The sequence below is a fragment of the Mastigoproctus giganteus genome, chromosome 5, assembly GCF_048544385.1.
Source record: "Mastigoproctus giganteus isolate SK-2022 chromosome 5, ASM4854438v1, whole genome shotgun sequence".
NCBI lineage: Eukaryota > Metazoa > Arthropoda > Arachnida > Uropygi > Thelyphonidae > Mastigoproctus > Mastigoproctus giganteus.
The window spans coordinates 207,328,424-207,355,133 of record NC_143579.1 but is presented as its reverse complement, the minus strand read 5'-3'; the positions used below and the strand labels follow the sequence as shown (position 1 = coordinate 207,355,133).

The 26,710-nt window shown below is 39.0% G+C and overlaps 1 protein-coding gene across 1 annotated transcript in view; it reads right to left on the bottom strand.

Moving 5' to 3' along the window:
- LOC150086038 (DNA repair and recombination protein RAD54B-like) overlaps positions 1-26,710 on the bottom strand; it is a 354,517-nt gene that overhangs the window by 162,150 nt on the left and 165,657 nt on the right. The window contains exons 13-14 of the mRNA XM_090374778.1: positions 14,185-14,331; positions 8,123-8,234 (exon numbers count right to left, since the gene is read on the bottom strand). Of these exons, the coding sequence (XP_090230904.1) occupies positions 8,123-8,234; positions 14,185-14,331 (259 nt within the window). The remainder of the gene's footprint in view (positions 1-8,122; positions 8,235-14,184; positions 14,332-26,710) is intronic.

Below are 26,710 nucleotides of genomic sequence, written 5' to 3'. Positions count from 1 at the left end.
TGAGGTCTTGCTTCTTCATGATGATGCCCCTGTACACAAGTCCCATAAAGCAACAGCTGCTCTGAGAGACTAGATTCCAGAAGTTAATCCACTTACCTTACACGCTCTAGACTTGCCCCCAGTCATTATCTCCTATTCAGAAATGACGAGACACCTCATCAGCATATATTTTCAAGGTGGATGATCTCAAAAAAGCTGTATATGGATTTTTTCTGAGACTAGAACCAAAGTTGTGCGTGTTTTTTCTCTCCCAGAATATATATTAAGAAGAATAAATAAAAAAAAAAGCTATGTTGTTTCATTATTACTAATTCAGATAATGTGACCTTGTATATATATTTTATGAAGTTCTACATTTATTCCTTGTCACAGTTATTAGTAAATTTGTGTGTGCGTGCACGTGCATGTGTGTGTGTGTGTGTGTTACTATAAAAGCCGAAAATTCAGGAGATCCTAGTATTTACACATTTTCATTGGTAAAAGTCTGAAATATCATCAAATTTCCACTATTACCACTCTAATATGATAAATTGTTGTACAGGAACTCCCCAACTTACGTAATACTCAACGTACAGAAATTTGACTTTTCGGCCTGTGCAAACTTAAAAAAAAATCATGGAAACGTATTTTGCATCCTGTAGGAATAAATGGAGGTATTGTGAAAATATTGTAATGTGAACCCAATAACACATTGGTTTTTTTTTTTTTTTTTTTTTGTAATTCATTCCAAGTCCTTGGAAGTTGAAAATTTCACTATACGGTATTACTAAGCTATTTATCTCTCTAAAAGGTCATATTTATAATGGAAATTGCACTACCCTTTCATCGTTATCATATATTCCCATTATAAGAATCAATTTTGAACACCTTTGTGATATTTTTCTAAAACACATTTCTGGAGGTCATGACCGAAAAACAATAAAAACAATTCTTCAAATAGGCCTCTGGGGTTGGGTATATTCATACTATGATTTTTTAGTGTTTCTAACCAACCATTGAAGTAAAAATGAAAGATGAAAAACCAAATTCTTAAAATTTTAATATTTACAATAAATTTATTTACAAACAAAACAAAATACCATATTACTGATGATAGCAATTTTAAAATAAGACAACTGTGATGTACAGTAAATATACAAGGTGATAATACAAATACCAAATTTAAAATACAATAAAATATACTAGGTTAAAAGCGCTAAAATACTAACTGAAGCTTTCAAAGGCTTCTGCCTTCTTTCTCAACAGTGTACTTCTATTCTGCGGTGCATCATTAAATACCAGCAGGTTCGCGGTGCGTCTCACGTAAACGTATACTGTCCCGTTGGAACCGGAAGTGGCTCAGGAGCGTTTCAGGCAAAAACGTTTGCCTGAAAGATTTTGGGACCGCAAGTGGCTCGAGAGCTTACGAATTAGTTCTATTGAGAATAATATAAATAGAGATAGGGGCACACGCATTCATCCCCTCTTTGAGGCGGCAGTCCTTGGAGGGGATGAACGTTTTTGCCTGAAACGCTCCCGAGCCACTTCCGGTTCCGACGGGAACAGTATACGTTTACGTGAGACGCACCGCGAACCTGCTAGTATTTAATGATGCACCGCAGAATAGAAGTACACTGTTGAGAAAGAAGGCAGAAGCCTTTGAAAGCTTCAGTTAGTATTTTAGCGCTTTTAACCTAGTATATTTTATTGTATTTTAAATTCGGTATTTGTATTATCACCTTGTATATTTACTGTACATCACAGTTGTCTTATTTTAAAATTGCTATCATCAGTAATATGGTATTTTGTTTTGTTTGTAAATAAATTTATTGTAAATATTAAAATTTTAAGAATTTGGTTTTTCGTCTTTCGTTTTTACTTCAATGGTTGGTGAGAAACACTAAAAAATCATAGTAACAATAAAAACAATTTACACTTTCCAGTTTATAGGGCTTTTCTGTAAGGGCATGTAATTATAAATGGGTAGTAAACTCAATCTTATTGCATTTGCGATAATACCAATAACTGCAATTCTCTGGGTTTTTAAGCTATTATGGTGAAATGTGTTCCCTAAAAGCACAAATTTTCAGAAACTTCTCTTCATTCCTATTTAGATATTACAACAGAAAGTGCAAGTGCTAGCAGTGCCAGGAAACAAAACAAAATTGATTTAGAAATGAAGATGAAAATGATTAAGAAGTATAAAGCAGGACAAAGTTTGTCATCTATTGCAAGGGAATTAGGTCTCGCTGCTTCAACAGTGAATACTATTTTAAAGGACAGTGCGTGTATAAAAGAACATGTCAAAGGATCAATGCACCTAAGATCAACAGTGATCACAAAACAGCATTCAGGTGCTATATCGAAGATGGAACAACTGTTAATAATATGGATGGAAAATCAGATTTGGAAGTGAGTGCCCCTGAGTCTAATGACCATTCAAGCAAGAGCAACAAGTATTTATAAAGATATTAAGGATAAGTACGGCAAACCCCAAGCCAAGTTCGTGGAAATTATTGAAGATGGAACAGCTGTTAATAATATGGATGGAAAATCAGATTCAGAAGCAAGTGCCCCTGAGTCTAATGACCATTCAAGCAAAAGCAACAAGTATTTATAAAGATATTAAGTATAAGTATGGCAAACTCCAAGCCAAGTTCGTGGCATGTAACGGGTGGTTTAATAGGTTCAAGCATCGCACTGGTTTCCACAATGTTAAAGTATGTGGTGAAGTCACCAGTGCCAATTCTGCAGCTGTAGAGAAATTTTGTGATGAGTTTGAAAAAAATTATTGATGAAGGCGGTGGCTATTGAATGCAGCAAATTTGTGAAGTTGATGAGACTGCTCTGTATTGGAAAAAAATGCCAGATCGAACATACATTGCCAAAGAGGAAAATATAATGCTAGGTTTCAAGGCATCAAAAGGTAGGGCCACGCTCTTGCTTGGGGCTAATGCAGCGGGAGATTACAGATTAAAACCACTTGTGTACCATTCTGAAAATCCTTGTGCATTTACGGGCATCAATAAAGCCACCCTACCCGTGCATTTCCGATCAAACCAGAGCATGGATAACAATATCTCTTTTTGAGGATTGGTTTAAATGCTGCTTCATTCTCAAGGTTGAAAAATATTGTAAAGATAACGACGTTCTTTTCAAGATTTTGCTTCTATTAGATAATGCTCCTGGACATCCTACGCACCTAGATGATTTCAATTTTAACGTAAGTGTCATATTTCTATCACCAAACACAGCTTCACTCATCCAACTTATGGATGAGGGTGTTATTTTGAATTTAAAAGCATACTATTTATGCACAACATTTGCTCAGGCATTATCTGCAGTAGATGATGAGAAAAATTTTACGTTAACAGATTTTTGGAAATCTTACAATATTTACCACAGCATCTTAAACATTAATAAGGCCTGGATGGAAATTACTAAAAGTTGTTTAAATGGGGCATGGAAGAAAATATGCCCATGGCACGTAAAAGGCTTCGAAGGATTTGAAAAATACGAATCATACGAAGAGGTTACAGAGAAGATTGTAAAGGTTGCAGAGTTACTTCCATTGGAGGTTGATGCCAAAGGTGTGGAGGAGGTAACAGAGGATGAAGAGAAGGAATTATCTAATGAAGAACTTATTGACTTGCAGGCAGCAACAGTGAAAGAATAAAATGCTGACGCAGCTCAAGATGAACCAAATTAGGAGTCGAGATGCTTCATCGCCAGAGAGATGGCAATGCCGAGGTTTGAGAAGATGGATTACAGAGAAGATTGTAAAGGCTGCAGAGTTACTTCCGTTGGAGGTTGATGCCAAAGGTGTGGAGGAGGTAACAGAGGATGAAGAGAAGGAATTATCTAATGAAGAACTTATTGACTTGCAGACAGCAACAGTGAAAGAATAAAATGCTGAAGCAGCTCAAGATGAACCAAATTAGGAGTTGAGATGCTTCATCGCCAGAGAGATGGCAATGGCGAGGTTTGAGAAGATGGATCCTGACAGCGAACAATTCTTAAAAGTCAACAGAGGGGCGAATGATATGCTTGCTTGCTACAAAGAAATCTACGATGAAAAGAAAAAAGCCACTGTCCAGTCATCCATTAATATGTTCTTTTGTAAGGTTGAGTGGCCAACCCCTTCTAAATCTCCACAGCCCTCAACCTCCACAGTGGCATACTTATCAGCCGGAGACGTCGATTCTGGCAACGATGCTCGAGAGGTAAAACTTACTGAAGTTAGTTACGCCTGTCTCCTCTCTTTTTTTTGTAATTTTATAATTTTGAAATTTTTTTTAATATCATGATTTTGTAATTTTTCCTGCGCATGTGATAAAAATTTGAATAAATAATTCTATTTACGTGTTTGTCGAATGTTTCTTTTTTGATTCAATCAATTCAGCGAGCAGTTGTGAGTGCTGCACAAGCATGGGGAAAATTCCGAATTACGTAGCGTTCCACGGAATGCAACCTTTATGTAAGCCAGGGAGTTCCTGTATTTCACTGTTTGCCTTAGTAAAAGCACATTTGATAATTGCATTTGCAATTCTTTTCCATTATGACTGAAGTAATGTATACCAGGCACTATAATTCAGGTATTAAATATTCAGAATATAATGAATGTTTTATCAAGGCAATCTTACAAGGACAGGAAATATATCATCACCATGCTTTTGCTTAATAATCGGAAAAGTGATTGAAGAAAGAAATTATCATTGCTTCCCCTTTATTATTGAACTAGGCACTCCCACCCAGCTTTTCTGGCATATAGAGCCAGTCAGAGAATCACTTCCTGCATACTGATAATACCAAATAAAGAGATAGAGAAATAGAAAAGAATAGCAAGAACAGGAAAGAGAAAAGCAGTAGGAGAAGAAAGAAACAGGAGAGGAAAACAAACTCACATCTTGAAGCAATGGCAATCAGTAAGTCCATGCATCCTGAAGCAAAAACTAAAAAGGTGTCTATCCTGCTCCTGACCAAATGAAGTGCATTCTGGAACGATGGACACAATGTGCTTCAAACAGATTCATTGATTTATTCGGATGATTCTTAGCTAAGCAATTCACGCAAGTAAGTTTCATTTTCTTATATGAACATTCTTAATAAGAGTGTCCACTCCTTGCATCAGAACAAACTATTTCCTTTACATAACAATGTTCTGCCATATATCCAAAGTGAAGGCATTCTGTAGTACATCATAGTTAAATAATACCTCTTGACCTTCTTACTTTTATAACCCAAATAAATATGCTGAGAGCTGTCTGATTGCCTCCTTTCCAATTTTTAAACTAGAGTATATATGGAAAGGGGAAGGGGATATCTGTTATCTCAGCAAGGATGACTGTGGGCCATAAAGAAACAGAAGTAGCATATTTGCTGCATTCTAAATATAATGAATATCCCCCCCATGCCCTTGTTTAAAAATCAGAAAAGAGATAATTGGACAGTGGAAAAAGGGAAGCAATGGCAACTTCCTGCTTCATTCACTATTCAGATGTTTAAAAAAAGGGGCATAGGGGGTTCTATCTGCAATTGCACATGGTTGTCTGGGTAACATATTCACTATATTCCAAATATAGTGAATATATTCCAAATATAGTGAATATGTAACACAGACAATAATGTACAATAACAGATATATCCCCCTTATTTAAAAATTGGAAAAGCAAATGAATCAGGATATTATCATTATTTATTTTGAAGATGTAGCATGCAAAGATATTAGCCTAAGAGGGGCTGTGAGAAAAATGTTTCAGCAAGAAATGTTTGCACAACTCAACTAATAATATGAAGTGAAATATTTGAAGTGCCATGGAAGCTTGCTATGTAACAACAAGAGACGGTGCTACCATAAAAGGTATTAAATCACATTAGTATAGGCATATGATGCAAGAAAGCAAGTTTATATAGCATCAGACAAACCCTGCCCCCCTTCTACTTTCAATTTTGCTTTGCCAATGCTTATGTCACACCAAACTGACTCAACATTGCATTGTCCATCCATGTCAACTTGATGCACTTCCTTGGATTTTGTGTTTTTTAACTAATAGCATAACCCTTCCTCCCTTTCTGTACAAGTTGTAGTCCCCAAATTCCAATTCTGCATTGATTATCACTGTGTGACACCACATCTCTGATATTCCAACAATATCTGCCTTTGGTGTCTTGGTCAGCACCTCAAATTCAAAAAATTTATTTACTATACTCCTAGCATTGGTGTACATGCAAATATACATGCACCTGTTCTTACTCTTAGTTCCCCATGTATTTACTTGTTCCATGATGACTCCCAGCAGTCCTTGAAATTCTCAGCACCTTATTTTCCAGGCTGCTGCTCATTCTAATAGAAGCAGTGCAAGAATCACTTTCACCTCTGCCTGTGCCTACTGTTAACCTATTAGTCTCTGATCCCCCCCCAAAGCTAGCAGTTTTCGGGCCACCTAACACTGCCTTGATGTTTCTATAATACACAAATTTGTAAAGGCAATTTTCCAAAAAAAAAAAAAAAAAAAAAAATTACTCATTTTGAGTTGTTCATTTTTAAAAATCTCCTTCATCATCCTTTTACCAAAACAAACTTGCAGTATCAGTGCAAAAGTTGGAAATTATAGTGAAAACTGTTTATATTTCAGACTTTTACCAATGCAAACAAGAAAATTTTATGATTTACAGAATTGTTTTGGTAAAAGTCTGAATTTCAGGATTTTAACAAGGCAAATTGGTAAATCCTGGGATTTACCAAAATAACATATATATGGCTCATCCTGCTATAACATGTGGCATATATTCTGAAAAAAAGTGTGTAGTAGAAATGAATTAGAACATTCACATTTTATTATAATAGTCTAGGACAGTTTCTATAAAAGCTATAAATTCCTCGAATGCATCCCATTTATAATTGCTCTTGGTAACATCATCAGTTGGTCCCACTGTATAGAATTTAACAACTGTCTGAGGTCACTGTAGTCACTTTTACGAAAGCAAAAACCCTTCCCTTTACTCCTGATGGTAGTTACATCTTTAAGTAAATTCCACATCAGTACACTATGATGATCACTGCCATCTAGTGGTTCCTTTATCTGCAAATTCCTTATACATGCATAATCACTGCTGATAACCAGAACAAGAGTATTCCCTATCTGGTTGTTGCAGAAAACAATCATCCAATAAATCTACAAATCTTGCTAGTGTGCATGTGACCAACCCACAAGTTCCAGTTTATATCTGGGAAGTTAAAATCCCCCATTATAAGACAATCTGATTTACTGGCCCACTCTATTTTTTGTACAGTTGTTGTACTCATCAGAGTCATTAGGCCTATAACAGAATCCTATTCTAAAGTTTGCTTTCCCAGTGCTCATGTCACACCAAACTGACTCAATGCTGCAATGTCCGCCCATGTCAACTGGATGCACTTCCTTAGATTTTATGTGTTTCTTAACTAATAGCATGACCCCTCCTCCCTTTCTATTCTTTCTGTATATATTGTACTCCTCATATTCCAATTCTGCATTCCTTATACCTATGTGACACCATGTCTCTGATATCCCAACAATATCTGCCTTTGATGTCTTGACCAGCACCTCAAATTCATTAAATTTATTTACTATACTCCTAGCATTGGTGTACATGCAAGTATACATGCACCTATTCTTACTCTTGGTTACCCTAACACAGCCCATGTATTTACTTGTTCCACGATGACTTCCAGCAGTCCCCGAAATCCCCAGAACCTCATTTTCCAGACTGCTACTCATTCCAATAGAAGCAGTGCAAGAATCACTTTTATCTCTGCCTGTGGCTACTGTCAATCATTTAGTCTGTGAATCCAGTGACCTCACAATGAATGTAAGGTCAGTTTGCCTAGCATGCTTTTTTTTTCTTTCTCTAAAATAAATCCATAACTGCTCATCGGATCATCTGATTTCCTTTTGAACCTTTGGGCTTCTTTTGGTTTCTGAATCCACGTCATTAAGCAATTTTATTTCAATATTTAATGCTTTGTTTTTTTTCTTTTCAAGTGTGAATATTTGGAATTTCTTAACTGTCAGAAGACAACTTGATTTTTCTTGTATTAATAATGTTTAATGAACAAGTTTATATTTCAACAGAATTAGTTTTAATTTTCTTAAATACAAACCTAAAATTCCAGGATTACAGAATTCCATAATAGAATAAAATTCTTGCATATCATTCTGAATTGGTGTGCCTGTTAACAGAATTCTTCGACTAGTAGGCAAATTCATAATAAGCTAAAGCAAATAAAAACATAACATCTGAAATAACTACTAAAAACATCTTATATTCAAAATTTCATATTATAGTCATACTATAATAGTTCATGAATTTATTTACAAAAATCACAAGGCACACTCAATTATTAGTAATGAACTGTTACCAGTGATTCAGGGAGATGGAGAATTAATTACAGACTACATAGGTGACATGGATAGTATTGCTGCCCAGAAACTACATCAGCTGTTTTAGATTAAAGGGATGTAAAAAAGCAAACCTGCATGCTGGTATGCCAATGATATCAACACCACAAACAGTAAAATAACATCATAAGCAGATAACTGGAAATTGAGCCCTAATACATTATTTGTTATACAATATTCTCTGTTTACTATTTTTCACTATCAGTGGCATATCATCTTATGGTGCAGGTGGTATCACAGGACGTGCACCATAGGATGATAATGCCAGTGATAATAACCAAGTTTTGCAAATCTGAATTACTGGCTAAATTCACAGATACCAACACATTATTGGACATCTGGTGCCATCCTTGTACAATGTTTAAAGAATCTGAGTACAGCATATAGAAATGTATATAGAAAGGTCAGGCATGAAAAGAAGGGAGGAAAGTGCAGTCATCTTTTTTTTTGATAAGAAAGCAGATTCAAGAACAGTATATCCATTTGATGGGGAACATCAGAATAACACCGAGTCAGTGCACGTGGTGTGACATAAAAAGTGAAAAGCAAACGCATCTCTTTATATAAAACGCTTAGGTATGCTGCCCAAATTTTCCAACTGCTAATTGTTGCCAGCCATGTGAACCATGTAAACCATCCATTCACATGGTTCACTTTTGCATGACCACCATACCAAGCATTCTTTTTTAATTTTTGTACTAATGTTTTTCGACTGAAGAAAGGCAACCTATGCCTGAAAGCTGTTGATGTATATTTATTTTAACAGTTTATTTTATCTGTCTTCAATTTTAATAAACCGTTTTAAGAAGTGTAAAAATGGCTGAACAGTGTGTAAGAACTTTTGAGAAAATGTAGAAGAAATGCTAATGAAACCTTAGAGGAGAAATCTTGTAGACTAAGAGACTGAAACGAAACTCTACGACTATGAAGATGGATGGACAGAAAACATTGAAGAAAGAGAAGCTTGTTTGTTTGTTTGTTATTTGGCTTTTAGGAGCATTAGCAACTAAGGCCATATTGCTCCGGGATATGCGGATCCCGGATATGCGGATTTCCGCATCCTCCGTATTTGGTGGTCACGGGCTCGAACCCCGGTCTAATCAAGAGGCGCGTGCTACGCACTGCTGCTCCTGCCCACCTGGCTACGGAGGAGCCAGAAAGAGAAGCAAGATTGGAAATGAGAAGATGGGCGAAACGCTGTAGGACTAATCAAATAGAAGTACCGGATGTGCGAACAATCCAACAATCTGTAATTAATGTGAAAGAGAGCATGACACAGGAAATATGTGTTACAACTGTGGGTATTGCAATGCAAGATATTGGGGACATGAGTTAAACACATCGAATAAATACACTAAATGCTGTCATGATGGAAAGGTTTCACTTGACCCACTGTGAGGCACCTACTCTATTACGAGAGCTGCTTACAGGGGATACACATGAAGCAAATAACTACAGAGAATATATACACATACAAGAGTACAACTCATCAATGGCGTTTGTATCAATGGACGCAGAGATTAAATCCCTGCCAGGAAATGGTTGATACTGTTTTAGAATACATGGCCAGATTTACCATTTGGTCTCACCGCTATATCCAAACGAGGCAAATAAGGACAACTTTATATTTTCGATTCTGCTGAAGCAACAAAAAACGGCTTGAAAAGCAGTCAAACCAAGGATGTATGGCCGAAGTAATGCAACAATTGAACGAGATGCTGTGACAAGTTAATCCATTTGCTGAGTCATATAAAGAAATAACCTAGGCCAATCCAACAATGAATGTGTGCATGGCATTTATAGAAGACCTGGACTTAGATAAGAGACGATATAATGCACCACCTACATCCAAAACGGAAGTTGCTGCAATATTTTTTGAAGAAGAGACAGGGAACCACCTGCAAACAGAGACATATGCATATATCCCACAGGTGACTGCTGTAGAATTATATCACTGCTAAGCAAGAATGGTGACGACTGAAGGATCTAGATTAAACTATTTACGCCATAATCAGAAAGATGGCATATGTTACGCCAGGTACAACTAGTTATTTGGAATTTCCTAATTGTTTGTTTGTCCTTGTGTTTAGAACTTTTTGGTACACTAGCAGCTTTCCCCATAATGTGCCATATATATGATGAATGTTTATAATAAAGGAAAATCTGAGCAAAAAATTGAATTGTTAAATATTCTATTTGTTGGCCATTTTCTTTCGTTAGTGCATCCAAACATCAGTAGTTTGGATGACTACATATTCGAAAGGTAACATAAATTGGTTTCTTTCAGAAAAGAGAACACATTCTCAATTTCAGCACTGCTCTCCAAGCGTGCTGCAAGAATGGCAGTTGCTTTTGTTTGTGGTATAAAAATCTTTGGTGCATATTTTTTGCATGATGAACAGCCTAGAAGAATGTATTTTATGATCAGTAAGATGTTGCACTTTGGACATAGCAGATAACTTTCTGATCTTAGCAAGAGTGGCATTCTATGTCCATCCACAAGCATATAAATATGACCTCTTGATAATCAACAAACTTGATTATCAAGTTTGTTGCTATTTTGCCAACCTTTCTGCCACTATTTTATGTTTTTGCTACAGAAATTCAAGAATGAGAAAGTGCATGAGAAGGGCAAATCTGACACTGGAATTATTTAACATTTTTAAAAAATTGATAAATTTATTAATGAATTTATAATAAAAAAAGTGTATAATGAAAATAAAACAAAGTGTATAATGAAAAACTCGTTACAAGACTTATTTTAAATTATTTAAGTGCCAGATTTGCTCTTGTCACTTTCTTGTGCTTGATAAACTGACATGAAAAGGTTAAGGAAAAAGTGGACCAATTATTGATATAAACTGATATGAAAAAGTTAAGGAAAAAGTGGACCAATTATTGAAAGGAATGGGCAAAAAGAATGGTTCTTTACGGTAAAACAAATAAATTTTACCCACTGTTTTGAATTATAACAAAAATATGGCATCCTAAAAATCTGTGCTCATTACAGGATAAAAATATATTCCACAATATATCTGTGTGAATTTGTATGCTTATGGAAATATCACAACCAGCTATTGTGATTTAATTGTGTACAATTAAATTAATAATTTAAAAAATATAATATTATTTCTTCATGCATCCATACACTGTCATGATAATGAATGCATTAAAAGTTCCCAATTTTAAATTACTGACTGCCTTTATTCCAAACATTTCAATGCTACCACGGAGGACTCAGATGCACTTGTTGGTTAACTTTTAGGGATGAACCTGACAGAGGATTAATAGATGTAAGGTATTACATTTGGGTAGCAGTAATCCTCAAGGTTAAGGATAAAGACCAAGGGGTAATTATACAGTCCAGCATAAAATTCTGTGAGCAGCACAAACAGGCTGCCAGAACAGTCCATGGGGTTCTGTTGATGATATACAGGAATTTTTCCAACAATAATTAAGCTACATCTGGAGTACTGCACTCACAGGTTTGAAAACCTCATTTTTGGAAGGACATATATCCATTGGAAAGGGTGCAGAGAAGAGCAACAAGATTAGCCAGGGGCACAAAAAAGATACTTGTATCCCCAGCCAGTATTACCAAGAAATACTGGGGTTCTATAAATTGCATTCTCTGAAACTAGGCATCTGCATTGTAACCCAACTGAAGTGTATAAGACTTTAGAAGGGTTAAGTAAGCTAAATGCAAATGGTATCTTTACTCTTTCTCAGGTAATACACAAAAGGGGACAGTTTTAAAATGAAAAAGGATTGGTTGCAGAATAAACAGAAATCTGCATTAAGCCAAAGAGGAATTAATTTTTTGCAATAAATTCCCCTAATGTTGTGAAAATGAGTTGTTTAAATAAATTTAAGGAAGGTTGGGCAAATTATTTGTAGGGATGGGCAAATGAAATAATTCTTTCCCCTGGGGGGGGGGGGGGGTACAGGCTTTGCTTCCTTGAATAGTGGTGCCAATACTAACAGAAGATTTGAGATTGGAACCGACTGTCATCTTGTATCAAGCAAATTAAAAATGGTAATTAGTGCTAAAAATAAGAAGCATAAAAAATGTTAAAACAGACAAAAATATAGAAACATCCTTGCTCAAAAGTTAAATGGCATTCCTGATGCTAATATGACTTTAGATGAAAAAAATGACAAAAATTTCAGAAAACTATAGTGGAAGCTGCAAAAGAGGCAAGTGGAAGAAGTCTGTAAAGACAGGAAATTCAAAAAGCCATAATGGACCCAAGAGTTAAAGAGAAAATTAGAGAAAATAAAAAATATGAAATATTTGGAAACTAAATCCTTATCGGAATATGTACAAAAGTGCAAGAAGGCAATTATATTGTGAAAGCTGAATGTGGAAATTAGAGGAATTTCTCTTCTTAGTCTGCAAGGTAAAATCCATGAAAGTAGCTTAGAGAACATCATTAGAAGAATTGCTGAATGTAACTTCTGGGATCAGGTTTTAGGTACAACAGGGGGACAGGATATTTGTCTCAATATTCACATTGAGATAAATTACAGAATTTCATGGGAACATAATAAGAATCAGTATTTATGATTTGCTGATCTGGAAAAGCATGTGATAAAACCAAAATATCTGCTCTTTCAAATTTTAGAAAAATATGGCATCAAGAATAATCTTTTAAAGGAAATTAAATAAAAAAAAAAAAAAAAAAAAAAAAATTTTTAAATTAATCTGCAGTAAGGATTGATGGAAGCACTGGAAAACAGTTTTAGGTGAAATCTGGAGTGAGGCAGCATTACCTTATTGGCACTTAATTTTTGTGGACTATTTAACAAAGGAATGCAAGTTGCAACATTTAGTTGTGCAGATGACTGTTATATGTGGATGATACTATGCTGTTAAATAGTAGCTTGCAAGATCTTCAAGAATCGCTGAACAGAACAAGTTAGTTTTCCATATCCTAAAAAGTATTAATAATGATAGAAGATTAGATACGGAAAAGCAATGGAAAAGTAGAGCAGGAACTGTAGGAAGCTAATTAAACAAATTTATCTGGAACAAAAGAGTAATTATCCAAAAGACAATTAGTAGTTTATAATTCAGTTTTTAAGCCTATTTTAACAAAGGGAGCTGAGCTGGGTAAGACAAAGGAGTTTATCAACACTAGAATCTTCAGAAATGAGAGTTTTAAATAAATAAATGGAACTAAGAGATAGAAGTTAGACCATATTACAAATGAGGAAATCAAGCGAGCATTATAAGAAAGCAGACTTATGCTGGCCAGCTAATGATCTAACAGGAAAACATGCTGTAATAGAAGAAAACAGTGGATGAAAGAAAGAAGCTTAAATGTCATGATAAATCACTTGTTTGGAGAAGTCTGGATTTGAATCTCAAAATAGACTGGAGGAATTGCTAAAATCCTCTTTAATCAAGGTTGTAACTGCTAATCTCAGGAGGAGGAAGCAGATTTTTTAACCATAAGTTATTCCAAGTTTTTCAGCTTGTGTGTCATTGAAATTAGTATTGTGAACATACAGATCCACAGATAAAATACAATTACAGATGTAAGCAACAAGCTCTGGTGTTATTAAAATAATAATTTGAATACCAGTAACCTGCCACAAGGTATAACAGATTTAGAGGATGATGTCCACCACTGTATGCAAGTATAATTAGCTTTACAGGGAGCATTATAAATCTGGTAGCAAGAAAACAATAACATAATTTTAATAGATAACATGCTATTACACATTCTGTTAATCACAGATACTTAACATTGTAGCTTACATTTGTTGTTTTAATAGTAGTATTCTTCAGACGGTGGCCTTCGTCACAGATGACTAAATCAAATATTACAGGATTTAAGATCTCATGGTTTCTGATGAACATTTCATAAGAAATGATTAATATTATCTGACCAGCTTGTATAAAGTCCTAAAAGAAATCAAATCGTAAAATGAGAACTGCAAACACCAAACAATATTAAAAAGGCAGATACTACTCCAATTAGTACAATTGCAGAGACTACACGTGTCATTATTTTCTGAATAAGACTATATAGTAAAAATTCTTAAATATGGCATCCTAAAAATACAGTACATTTCCAAAGCTATTAGCAGTCATATAAATTTTATTATGTTAATGATCATGCATGGGTGTTTGATAAGCTTCCAAACTTAGAAACTTGTGATGATGCAGGATTTGCAAATTTTTCTAATTTCACACACATACACCCGTACCAATATTAGAAAAATCAATAATTAAAGAATTTTATTGATAGCCTTGATAATGCCAAATGAGTAGATATGGTAGGGAACAATCTAGTAAACAAAGAAAATAAAGGAAAACATGCAGCAGTTTGATACACCAGATATAGGAGACGAGATAAATATATTAATTGGATTATTAATTGTATCCGAAAGAAAAAACAATAACTATCAGTACTCTGTTCCACAGAACTAAAATATTCTGTCCTTCCCCCAAATAACAATATTCAGGTGATGTCACAAAATAACAGACCATAAGCCCATAAGTTGCAAATGCCAGCAAGCCACTTTTGCCTCTATTATAGTATGACAGCGATTCTCAACCTTTTTTCCATAAAGGAACTCCCAAAAATTTTTTTCACACCTAGAGGAACCCCTACCTATGAAAATGCTTACAGGTCACAAAAAAGTTGATAGTAGAGAGCATAATACAATTACAGCTAAATTACGTTGTAAAGCAAAAAAACTGGAATGTTTTTCTGGGTTTTTTTTTCCAAATATGAAAATGTAAAATTAAAATAGTTTACGTATACATTTTTTTTTTTTTTTTTTTTTGTTAGTTGTTGGTGCATTGACTTCTGTGGCCATAATGCACCTCCCAAAGTTTTTGCATTTTACTCTGATCCAAGCCCGAGGCAGGATTCAAACCCGCAACCTTAGAAGAGGATTCCGTTGGTGAGACTTTTTTTTTTTTGGTGTTTTCTGGGATCTTTCTGCTAGATCTTAACGTTAATTATTCAACGTCTTTGTCAATGGTTAGGTTGCCATGCCGCCATTGGCAGGAAATTGAAGAGAACGGTTTCGATCTTTTTGGAGCTAGCATGCTAATATCTAGCAAATTGTGACTGGAGAGAGGATCACCCTGTGTGTCAGCAATTGTCTGCTTACGTTGCTTAGTAATTGTCGCTTAACAAGGTCAAGAATAACGTCACACGGCGACAAGGTTAGGGATTATACCTTCACCCTAATTGTACTTTTTTCCTATTATGGCCACAGGTACGTTTCTGAAACTTTTTTGCCTGATTTAAAATAACTTTACCATGTTTTCTGTGTGCTCCCCACACTTCTACAAACTTTCTGTGGCAGATGTGAAACTTCCCCTGGGCTTATCCTGCAAGAAAATGAAGACTGCCATCGTATTTATCGTCCCCAAAAACTTCTAATAATAATAATAATAATAATAAAAAAAAAAAAAACCTTGTTCTGTTCATTTAGAGGTTTTTCTGCTTGAGCTCTTCCTATTTTTCCCATGTGACCAGAAGGCTACAGCCCAATACTCGGTTCCTATTTATCATAGAGACTTGTTTCAACCATCATTTTGCTACTTTTTAGGAGAATACTAATGGCGACCCGATTATCTGGAAACCCCTGTTTTCCGTATTTCGAAAATCATGTCCACTGCAGACCATAATATCATTGATGAATGCCAGGAAATTACTCCTGAAACTATCCAAACTGTAGGCCTATGGGATGATACGGAGGCCTCCAGGCCTACTCCAGCCTTCAAGAAGCGTAATAAGAAATCATTTCCGAAATCAGAAATGGAAACCAGATTCCAAAGTGAACGAAAGGAACTACAAGACCGACCTTCCCAGCAAGGAGAAAATGATGATGAAGAGATGCCACTGGATCCCACTCTACCTGAGGGTCCCGTTTTAGAGCAGGTTCTCTACCTGAGAACTGCACTAGAAACTTTAATGAAGACAACCAACAGCAAAGTCAGTATAGCTCTGCATGCAGACATCGTTTCCCTATGGACGAAGTTGGAAACCATTTTACTTGCAACGCACCTCGAATGCGAGAAGGCACTGGCTAAACTCGAGGCACATCTTGACGGTAGGGATAATCAAATGTAACAGCACGCCCCTACCTATGCAGACGCGCTGAAGATTCCCAGAAATGCTGAACAAACAACTGAATCAGGAAACTCAACCAAACGGAAAACTCTTCTACAAAAACCACATCTGGTCATTGTTAGACTTACTTCCACAGAAGATCTTCACACAAGTGAGGAAGTAAAAAATATAGTGGTCACAAATTTAGTAGAAGACCTGAAAATTACAAAAATTAAATCTGTGCAGAAGACACGTAATACTGGTGTCATCATTGAAACTGAGACGAAAGAAGAAGCTAACAAAATCATTACTAACCCCAAAATACAAACACTTGGCCTACAGGCTGCACCCCCAAAAAGAAAGGGGCCCAGCATAATAATTTACGACACCGAAAAGGACCTAACCCCAGCAACACTCCAGGATGAACTATACAGAAAAAACCTCCAGCAGGAACATCCCCAATGTTGAACCAAATGACCTCGTTTTCCCGAAATTTCAAAAAAATGCCAGAGTGGGAAATTCTACCAACTGGGTAGTGGAGCTTTCCCCGGCAGTCTGGAGAACATTAAGTCAACAAAATAGAGTATTCATAAATTGGGGCAGTCACCGCTTCAAGGAGCATGTGGCTGTCCCCAAATGCTACAAGTGTGTTTTGGACACACGACACACGTGTACCCAAGCTCAACCCACATGTGGACACTGTGCTGAGAGAGGCCATGACTTTAACTCGTGCCCTAAAAAAGAAGACCCACCCACTTGCGCAAACTGCAAATCAATGAAAATGCAGGCAGATCATTCCGTTCGGGACAATAAATGCCCAGTCTACACAAAAGCTAAGAGCACATGCCAACTAAGGCTCGATTATGGGGACTTACCTTAAACCATTTAATACTACCACTGTAAAATTTGCACAAATTAATGCTCAAACAGTTATTTCTCAATTCTCAACCAACCAAATAACCTACCGACCTTCTCTAGTACAATGTGGGAAGCCACAATTGATATCACTCTGGCCACAAGATCCGTTGCATGACACCTTTCATCCTGGACAGTCAGAGAAAGCTGGACCACTTTGGACCACCGTGTAATAACTTTCCAACTGCACTGATCAGTAAGCCGACAACCAATTATAAGGCAAACTCTACATAGATTTGCAATTGACAAGGCAAACTGGCAGCAATTTAAGGATTCACTGATCATGGCCGTCCACTCTCTCAGCACAGTTGGACTGGACCCGGACCAGCACCAAAAGGCAATTGTAAGTCTAGTCACTGAAAGCTCAAATAACTCTATTAAAAGGAAGAAACCTTCTCTTGGAGCCATACCTTGGTGGTGCCCAGAGCTCCAACAACTGCGATGGGAGGTTTACACCCGACGGAAAAATTTTCAACGCGCAAGACGGACATGGCCTGAAGCGGAAGTAGAGTCTCAAGCAGCAGTACCGAATGGCAAGAAATGAATACACAGCCCTGATTACACAAAGGAAGAAGCACTCCCGGAAGCACCTAATCTCCACAGTTGGAAATTCTGCTCCATGGGGAGTGGTCTACAGAGTGATCACAAACTCCCCAGGGGAGAAGTCATCCCGGCCACCAAGATGCCACAAGGCATGTATACAAAGACATGGTCCGAATCTATAAATAACATCCTTGACGCCATGTTCCATCAATACATGCCACCAAGCACCCCAGAGCGAATACTACTATGTGAGGAAAACAGCACATACACCATGGTCCAAGTGGAAGACCACTTCACCAAGGAAGAACTGGACACCGCTGCAGCAAAAATAAAAAAACAAGAAATCTCCAGGAGAAGATATACTGGAGCCCGAGATCGTAAAGAAGGCTGTTGATACTAAATGAGATCTTAAACCTCTTCAACCAATGCCTTGAAGCAGGCCATTTCCCAGCAGTATGGAGATCTGCAAAATTAAAGCTTATTCTCAAGAATCCGACAAAACCACAAGACCTTCCGGAGTTATACCAGCCCATCACTCTTCTATCCATACTAAGCGAACTCCTAGAACACCTTCTAAGCAATAGAATAGAAATTCATTACTCCAAGGCTGGCCTTCACCCTGAAAACCAATACAGCTTTAGAAGGGGATGCTCCAAGGTGGACGCCTTAGAGAATATCGTCAAAGCAGCTACCACTGGCTTTGACGATATTCTCTAAGGCTATTTAAGCCATAAATACTTCCTTGTCATTTCAGTCAATTTTTCTGGGGCGTTTGACTCCCTCTGGTGGCCAAGCGTCCTCAGCAGACTCCGGAAAGCAAAACTACCAGCTAATTTGTACAATTGTATAAAAACCTATCTCGCACACAGAACAGTAACCGTCAGTGCTCAGTCACATGACCAGTCTATAGAGGATGCCCACAAGGCTCAGTACTTGGCCCACTGCTCTGGAACATGGTACTCGACAGCTTTCTAAACCTCAACCTTGGTGATGTGAGGTCACAGGCCTACGCGGATGACGTGATCCTGATGCTGGCGGCAGACTCAAGAGCACAACTAGAGATCTCTGCAAACCGTGTTATAAATATCCTACAAGACTGGGCCACCCAAAACCACTTAAAGATATCCCCAACAAAAACCTGCTCCATCCTACTTAAAGGTTCTCTCAATATCAGAAGGCCTCCCCAGATAAAGATTCAGGAAACAACAATTAAGCTTTCCACTGAACTTAAATATCTTGGTATTCTGCTAGATAAAAATCTGTCATTCATACCCCATCTTACTTACCTCCGAAGCAAAATCAAAAAATACTCTGCACTAATAGCTAGAGTCACTCGTCGCGACTGGGGGATTAAGAAGAGGACCCTTGCCCTCTTCTATAAGGCAGTCTTCATACCAGTAACAACATACACATCAGGAGTCTGGTTCCACAAGGCAGTAACAGCAGTAAACAAAAGGAAGCTAGAGACCATTCAACATTCAATCCTACTGACAATCTCGAGAGCCTGCTGTACTGTAAGCACCCACACCCTCCAGGTACTCTTGGGCACTCTTCCCCTGGACCTGGAGATCGTCTGCCGTGGGTTGCTTTATCAACTATCCAAAGGCAGGGCAATCACCTGCCTAGACTACACAACTGATCCAGTGAACGATCGTAAACTCAAGAAAAAACGCCTTCTCACCCACCTACAGCAGGCCTGGAAAACCTGCTGGACGACTTCGACAAAAGGGGAAGTCACTCAAAGATTCATACCAGATAATCAACTAGTGTTTCCCAAAATCCCAAACTGGTTTTCACCGGGACTGCTGACATCTTACCTACTCACGGGACACGGCATAATAAGAGCAAAACTCTCCAGTTTTGGTTTGAGTGATACCCCTCTCTGCCACTGTGGACAGCCAGAGACGTGGGAGCACCTCATGCACCACTGCCAACTATACGAAGACCTCTGCTGCCTCTTAATAACCAGAATACGTTTCTCGCCAATAAACCAAGAACAATATCTCCTGGAGAGCGAGGACACTTATAAAGACTTAACACAGTTTGCACAGGATCTTTTTACTAGAAGAAGAACATACCCACAACCTTAGCAGGAATTTTCCTACAAACCAGCCACTCATCATCCAGAATAAAGATCCTTAGATGTGTCAACCAAACAAAAACCTAACAGCTACAATCTGAAGAACAACTAATCATTAACTTAACCTGGATCTGACCACTGGCTTAAACTGGAGTCATTATCTGGACTTGACCACTCACACGGACGGACATTGTCCCAGGAATGGCATACGAAGACCCAACAAAGACATTGTGCAGTTTACTGCCAAAACGTCATTAGGCGATCTGAACCGGGTACCCTCACTCGGTTCACTTTCCATCCCTTCCCTTGGCAGGGGAATGGTTACTCTGTACCCCTGCCCCACCGACTTTTGGGGTTATCTTCACTATTGACCCCATATTTCTGTCTTTCACCCCCCCCCCCCAGTCTTCAGTCTCCCTTCCCTCTCTAGTTATCTTGCAACTAGTGTTTCACCCTTGTCAAAACTACACAAGCCCCACAATAAAAAAAAAAAAAAATTTTTAACTCTACCTCGCATAACCTATCTCTTTCGGCCTGACCCAATTTCTAGTGTTTTTCCCCCCACACTTTTTATTTTTTTAGGTCCTAGCCACTGAAATCTCAGGAAATTAGGTGGCAGGACCTGCCAGAGTAAATAGTAAATCTCTAAAATACTGGTATACCTGGTCTGCCTCCACAAGGTATAGTGTGGGCAATGGTGGGTCTCATTTGAGACCAAAAGGCTAAAAGACCAGATGAACAACGGTACAAAACATTACACACCACAATGTATACTATGCGGAGATGGGGGAAACCCCTGATGCTGTTAGGCCCTAAACACACTATGCACTATACCTTTGGGTTGGAATTCAAATTAGTATAATTTGCAATCTAAAATGAACTCCGTTAATACTGTTATTAAATAATCTTACTTCCTATGCCGTAGATCCTTAATGACTAATTATAGTCGTAGTTGTAAGAAGAATAGGCTTTGTTCGTTAGAATTTATTAAATCCTTTACTACGTGTTCTATCGGAAGAAAGATGGCAGCCGTTCAGTGTGGTCATGTTATTTCCAGCTCCTGATTTTATGTCTAAACATGTGGTTTAAGTGCTTTCTGTTTCAGGCAAAGTGTATCAAGTGTTAAAGAAACATTAGCGGACTCCCTAGGTGAGACTACTTTTACATCTACTGGATTATTTAGCAGAATACAAGCGTTTTTTACCTATTCCCTTTGTTGGCAGACAGGTCCCCGTGCTGTTGACAACAAGGAAATAGGGAGGGTGACCAAATATTCCCGGTCAACACGTTTGGATCCTGCATTTGACTTGGGAGGGAGTTTCCACCTGAGTGACTTTGGACTGTGATACTGTCCCAACATTTTGAGATTGTGAATGTGATAAAAATTGACTATTTTGCGAAGAAATCATGACTATTGAGTTCATGACATGAGACAGGTCCCCATGCCGCTGACAACAAGGAAATAGGGAGGGTGACCAAATATTCCCGGTCAACACGTTTGGATCCTGCATTTGACTTGGGAGGGAGTTTCCACCTGAGTGACTTTGGACTGTGATACTGTCCCAACATTTTGAGATTGTGAATGTGATAAAAATTGACTATTTTGCGAAGAAATCATGACTATTGAGTTCATGACATGAGACAGGTCCCCATGCCGCTGACAACAAGGAAATAGGGAGGGTGACCAAATATTCCCGGTCAACACGTTTGGATCCTGCATTTGACTTGGGAGGGAGTTTCCACCTGAGTGACTTTGGACTGTGATACTGTCCCAACATTTTGAGATTGTGAATGTGATGACTATTTTGCGAAGAAATCATGACTATCGAGTTCCCCCCCCCCCCCCGCCATAGACTTACAACAGGCAACCTACTGTACTGACCTGTACTGTGGAATGTGTAGTATTCCCCTCCACCGCAGGGATTAGTCATCTGACATTTATTAGCTGTGACCATGACTGCAGTTCACTATCTGTGAAGCAAATGCCCACGTTCATTATACAGAAAGTAACAGTATCCTTCTGGGCCGATCTTGGAAAAACCTTTCCCCCCCACTATTTTTGGAGGGGGACAGTCCAAAAACTTATTGCTCTGCTGCAAGGCTAATAATTGAACTACAAACACCTAGCTAGTGTCATTCAACGTTCCTTTCATTCCTCTCTTGAATGAAAACAATAAGGACTCGGTTATCCGAAGCGAACCTGATAACATGAAAATGATGGAGCAGGAAGAGATATCAGGAAATTCTGGAGCGCCTATGTCGCAGACAGCTCACAGTGATGACCCGGTCATAGTGGACTGCATGAGGACACTAAATCCACGCAATCTGGAGCTTCCGCCTCTAAGCGGAAGTACAAGAAATATGTTGTACCGAACACTGATAGGGAGACTCGCTCCCAAAGTGAAAACAAGGAATCCGCAGAGCAAACTGCCACCCAAAATGACAAAGCCTCGGGAAAGCCATGGGATAAATTACAAGAGACCCCTACAGACCCAGCTCTCCCAGAAGGAACTGTCCTGGAGCAGTCCCTTGCTTTGCGAACTGCCCTGGAGAGCCTCTTTAAGGAGCCAACCAACAGGATTATCGCTGTTCTCCTCTCAGAGATCGTCTCCATTTGGATGAAAATGGAGACCATCCTGGTACAAACCCAGCTAGAGAAGGAAATTGCCACAGCAAAATTGGAGGTCTTCCAAAACAGTGGGGCAAACCACATGCCACAGCACACTCCCACTTATTCACAGGCGCTGAGGAACATCGACGCTACAAATGGAAACTGTCCTGCAGGTCAGGCTGGAATAGCTCCCAAGTAAAACCCAATCACCAAACCACACCTAGTAATATTGAAACCAACATCAAACAAAGTCCACAAAATGAGTGAGGAGGTAAAACAAACAGTAATCGAAAAGGTTAAGGATGACTTCAAACACACGAAGATTAGATCTGTCAGAAAGACAAGAAACATTGGAGTTATAATACAGACTGACACAGAGGAAGATCTACAGGGAATACTAAAAAATCCTAAAATACCCTCCTTAGGCCTCATAGCTGAACCACCTAAAGAGAAAGGGCCAAGCATACTAATATTAGGCATCGACAAAGATGTGACCCCCAGAAGAACCTGTTTAGGAGATCTATACAAAAAATTGCCATCAGCTATCCACAGGCGATGAGCCACGATAACATATCATACCGAGATATAAAACAAAGTCCAGAAATGGAAATTCTGCTAACTGGATCACTGAACTCTCTCCGGCCGCTTGGAGAATCCTGAGCTAACAGTCCAGAATCTATGTAAACTGGGGCAGCCACCATTTCAGAGAGCATTTGGCTGTTCCTAAATGCTTCCAGTGTTGTCGCTTTGGCCACACGACTCACACCTGCAAGCAATCGCAACCCACTTGTGGCCATTGTGCCAACACTGGGCATGAATATAACAATTGACCAAAAAAAGCGGAAACCCCAGTTTGTGCAAATTGTAGGGCCATGAAGTTACCATCGGATCATTCCATCAGGGACAGCAAATGCCCTGTCTACATTAAAGCAAAAGGTGCCCAATAATTGAGAATCAATTATGGAGAGTAATAACAATTACTATAACAAGTCAAAGGTGAAGATAGCACAACACAACACAATGCGCAATGCTCCAAGGCGATCGTAGCACAGCTAGTTAAGAAAGCTAAAGAGGAGAAGTTAGACCTACTTCTTCTACAAGAACCCCACACACACATAAATATCAAGTTAGAGGGTACCCACTGCAGTTTAAAATTGTCTAAGTGGATGGTGAAACTCTGTGGGCTGCCATCACTGTTTGTAAATTCTGACCTCACTGTAACTAAGATAACAACAGGCCTATGCACAACCTGGGCAGTCTGCGCCCATATAGCATCATCCCTAGGGGAATTTTATGTAGTGTCCATCTACGCCCAACCAGGAGAAGACATACTCCCTACAATACAACTACCAAATGCCAAACTTATATTAGGCCTTGATGCAAACTGCAGATCACCTGCCTGGCACAGTGAGACACCAGAACAGAGAGGAACAAACAAAGGCCAGCACCTAGAGGAGTACACATCAAGCAGCGACCTATCCATTCTAAACAGACCAAACTAGCCCTACACCTTCTCGAACACTATGTGGGAAGCGAATATTGACCTAACCCTTGCAAGTCATTCCATAGCAGGACACCTCTCTCCTTGGGAGGTGCAACAACACTGGACCACTTCAGATCACAGAGTGTTAACTTACAACCTCCACTGATCACTCCAAATGCAACATGTCGCATGACTTCTATTACCAAGATACACCATATCAAAGGTGGATTGGAAACTTTTTAAGCAGCTGCTGATGGAGAAGGCAGAAAACTTCCACCCTAAATGAATTCAACCTAGACCAGCAAAAGCGAGACGTAACAAAACTAATCACAGAAACGGCAGATATAGCCATCAAGAAGAAGATGCCTTCCCTCAAAGCCGTTCCTCGGTGGGCGCCAGAGCTCACAGATCTCCGGAAAACGGTAAATAGTGCCCACAAGGCATTTCAGAGGGCACGTAGATCCTGGCCACAGGCAGAGGTTGATGTACTTCAACAGTACCGTGAGGTCAGAAATTACTACACAGCTAAAATAAAGAAAAGAAAAGAAAGAAAGCCTCATGGGAAAACCTAGTAAATACAGAAGGAAATGCTAACCCCTGGGGAGTGGTGTATCATGTCACCACAAACAAAATTCTCAGAGGGGAAGTTGTAACGGCAACCGAGACAGCTCAAAGAACCTATATCAGAACATGGAAATCCTCTATAGACAATATCTCGGACCATATCTTCCTTCCTGCAACCGAGCCTCAAACCCAGGAACAAAGAAAACTATGTGAGGACAATAATTCATACACAACCACAGCTGTTGAACCTGCCTTCTCACCAATGGAGCTCAGCATAGTGGCAGCGAGGATAAAAAATAGAAAGAAACCTGGTATAGATCAAATTGAGCCCGAGATGCTCAAGATGATGGTAGAAACTATACCGAATACAATATTGGGACTCCTCAACCGATATCTCTTGGTGGGCCACTTCCCAGCCTCGTGGAAAACGGCACGAATAAAACTCATCTTAAAAAATCTGACAAAACCACAAGGAATGCCAGGGTCGTACAGGCCAATCACCTTGCTGTCAATCTTCAGCAAGATCTTCGAGCGCCTTCTCGACCAAAGAATCGAGAACCACTTCCAAGAATCAAACCTCGTGTCGCCTAATCAATATGGCTTTAGGAAGGGGCGCTCGGCTGTAGAGGCTCTGGAAAATATTATTGAAACAGCAAAAAACTGCAACACAAAATACTTCCTCCTAATATCAATTGACTTCGCAGGAGCCAGTCCACAGCGGCTGCCCTCAGGGTTCTGTCCTGGGGCTGCTCTTGTGGAACCTGGTCCTTGACGAGTTCCTTAATTTGGATATTCCAAATGTTAAAACCCAGGCATATGCAGATGACCTGGTTCTGATGCTGCAGGCTGACAGCTGGGCGCAACTGGAGACCATAGCAAACCGGGCCACTAGCGACTTGCAAAATTGGACTAGCGCAAATCTTCTATCTCCTCAGATAAAACAAGTTCAATACTTCTCAAAGGATTCCTTGACTCTAGAAGACCTCTGCAGATAAACGGGAAAACCATAAAGTTGCTAACAGAAATAAAATACCTCGGAATGATACTTGACAGAAACCTTAGCTTCATGCTACATCTCTGTTACCTGAGAACAAAAATAAGAAGATATGCAAGCCTACTGACCAGAGTCACTAGGAAAGACTGGGGCCTGAAGAAGAAGAGGGCCCTTGGCGTCCTCTATAAGGCATTCTTTATCCCAGCACTAGCCTATGCAGCTGGGGCCTGGTACACAAAGACTAGCACAGCTGTCAACAAGAAAAAACTGGAGATGACACACCGACTGATATTACTCATAACAACAAGAGCTTGCTGCACTGTGAGCACCCACGAGCTCCAGGTCCTGGCGGGAAGCCTTCCCCTGGACTTGGAGATTGAGTTCTGGGGGTTGCTGTACCAACATTCCAAAGGAAAAATAGTCTCCCATATAGGATTCACCACAGACCCAGCAAACTCCAAAACCGTGGAGAACAGATGGATTTTACAACACGTGAAATCACTATGGCAAAATCGCTGGAACCTTACTAACAAAGGCTTTATTACTAAGAAGTTTATACTGGATTTCAGACACGTTTATCCACTCTATCCAACCTGGTTTTCGCCCGGACTCAAAACCACCTACCTATTTACCGGACATGTCTCATTTAGAAAGGGGCTATATGACTTTGGAACCTCAGCTACTCCGCGGTGGTCCTGCAGACAGGGGAGTCCTGGAAGCACCTGATCTACGAGTGTGACCACTACGAGGACCTCAGATGTCAACTTTACACCAAGATTCACTCGATTCTTCGAAACCAGGACGACATTGTTCTGCAAGAGGAAGCGATCTATAAAGCCTTCACACTTTTTTGCGCAAAATCTGTTCACAAGACAACGGACCCTCCCCTCGAGGAGGTATCCCAAAAGTTCACAAATCCATGAATGGGACAATATCAATCATGCAACAACAGCCAACCCTCAATGGCCCAGAGTAATGGAAACACAACTAAGACTGTGACTCAACTCGGTCAAGGACACCAC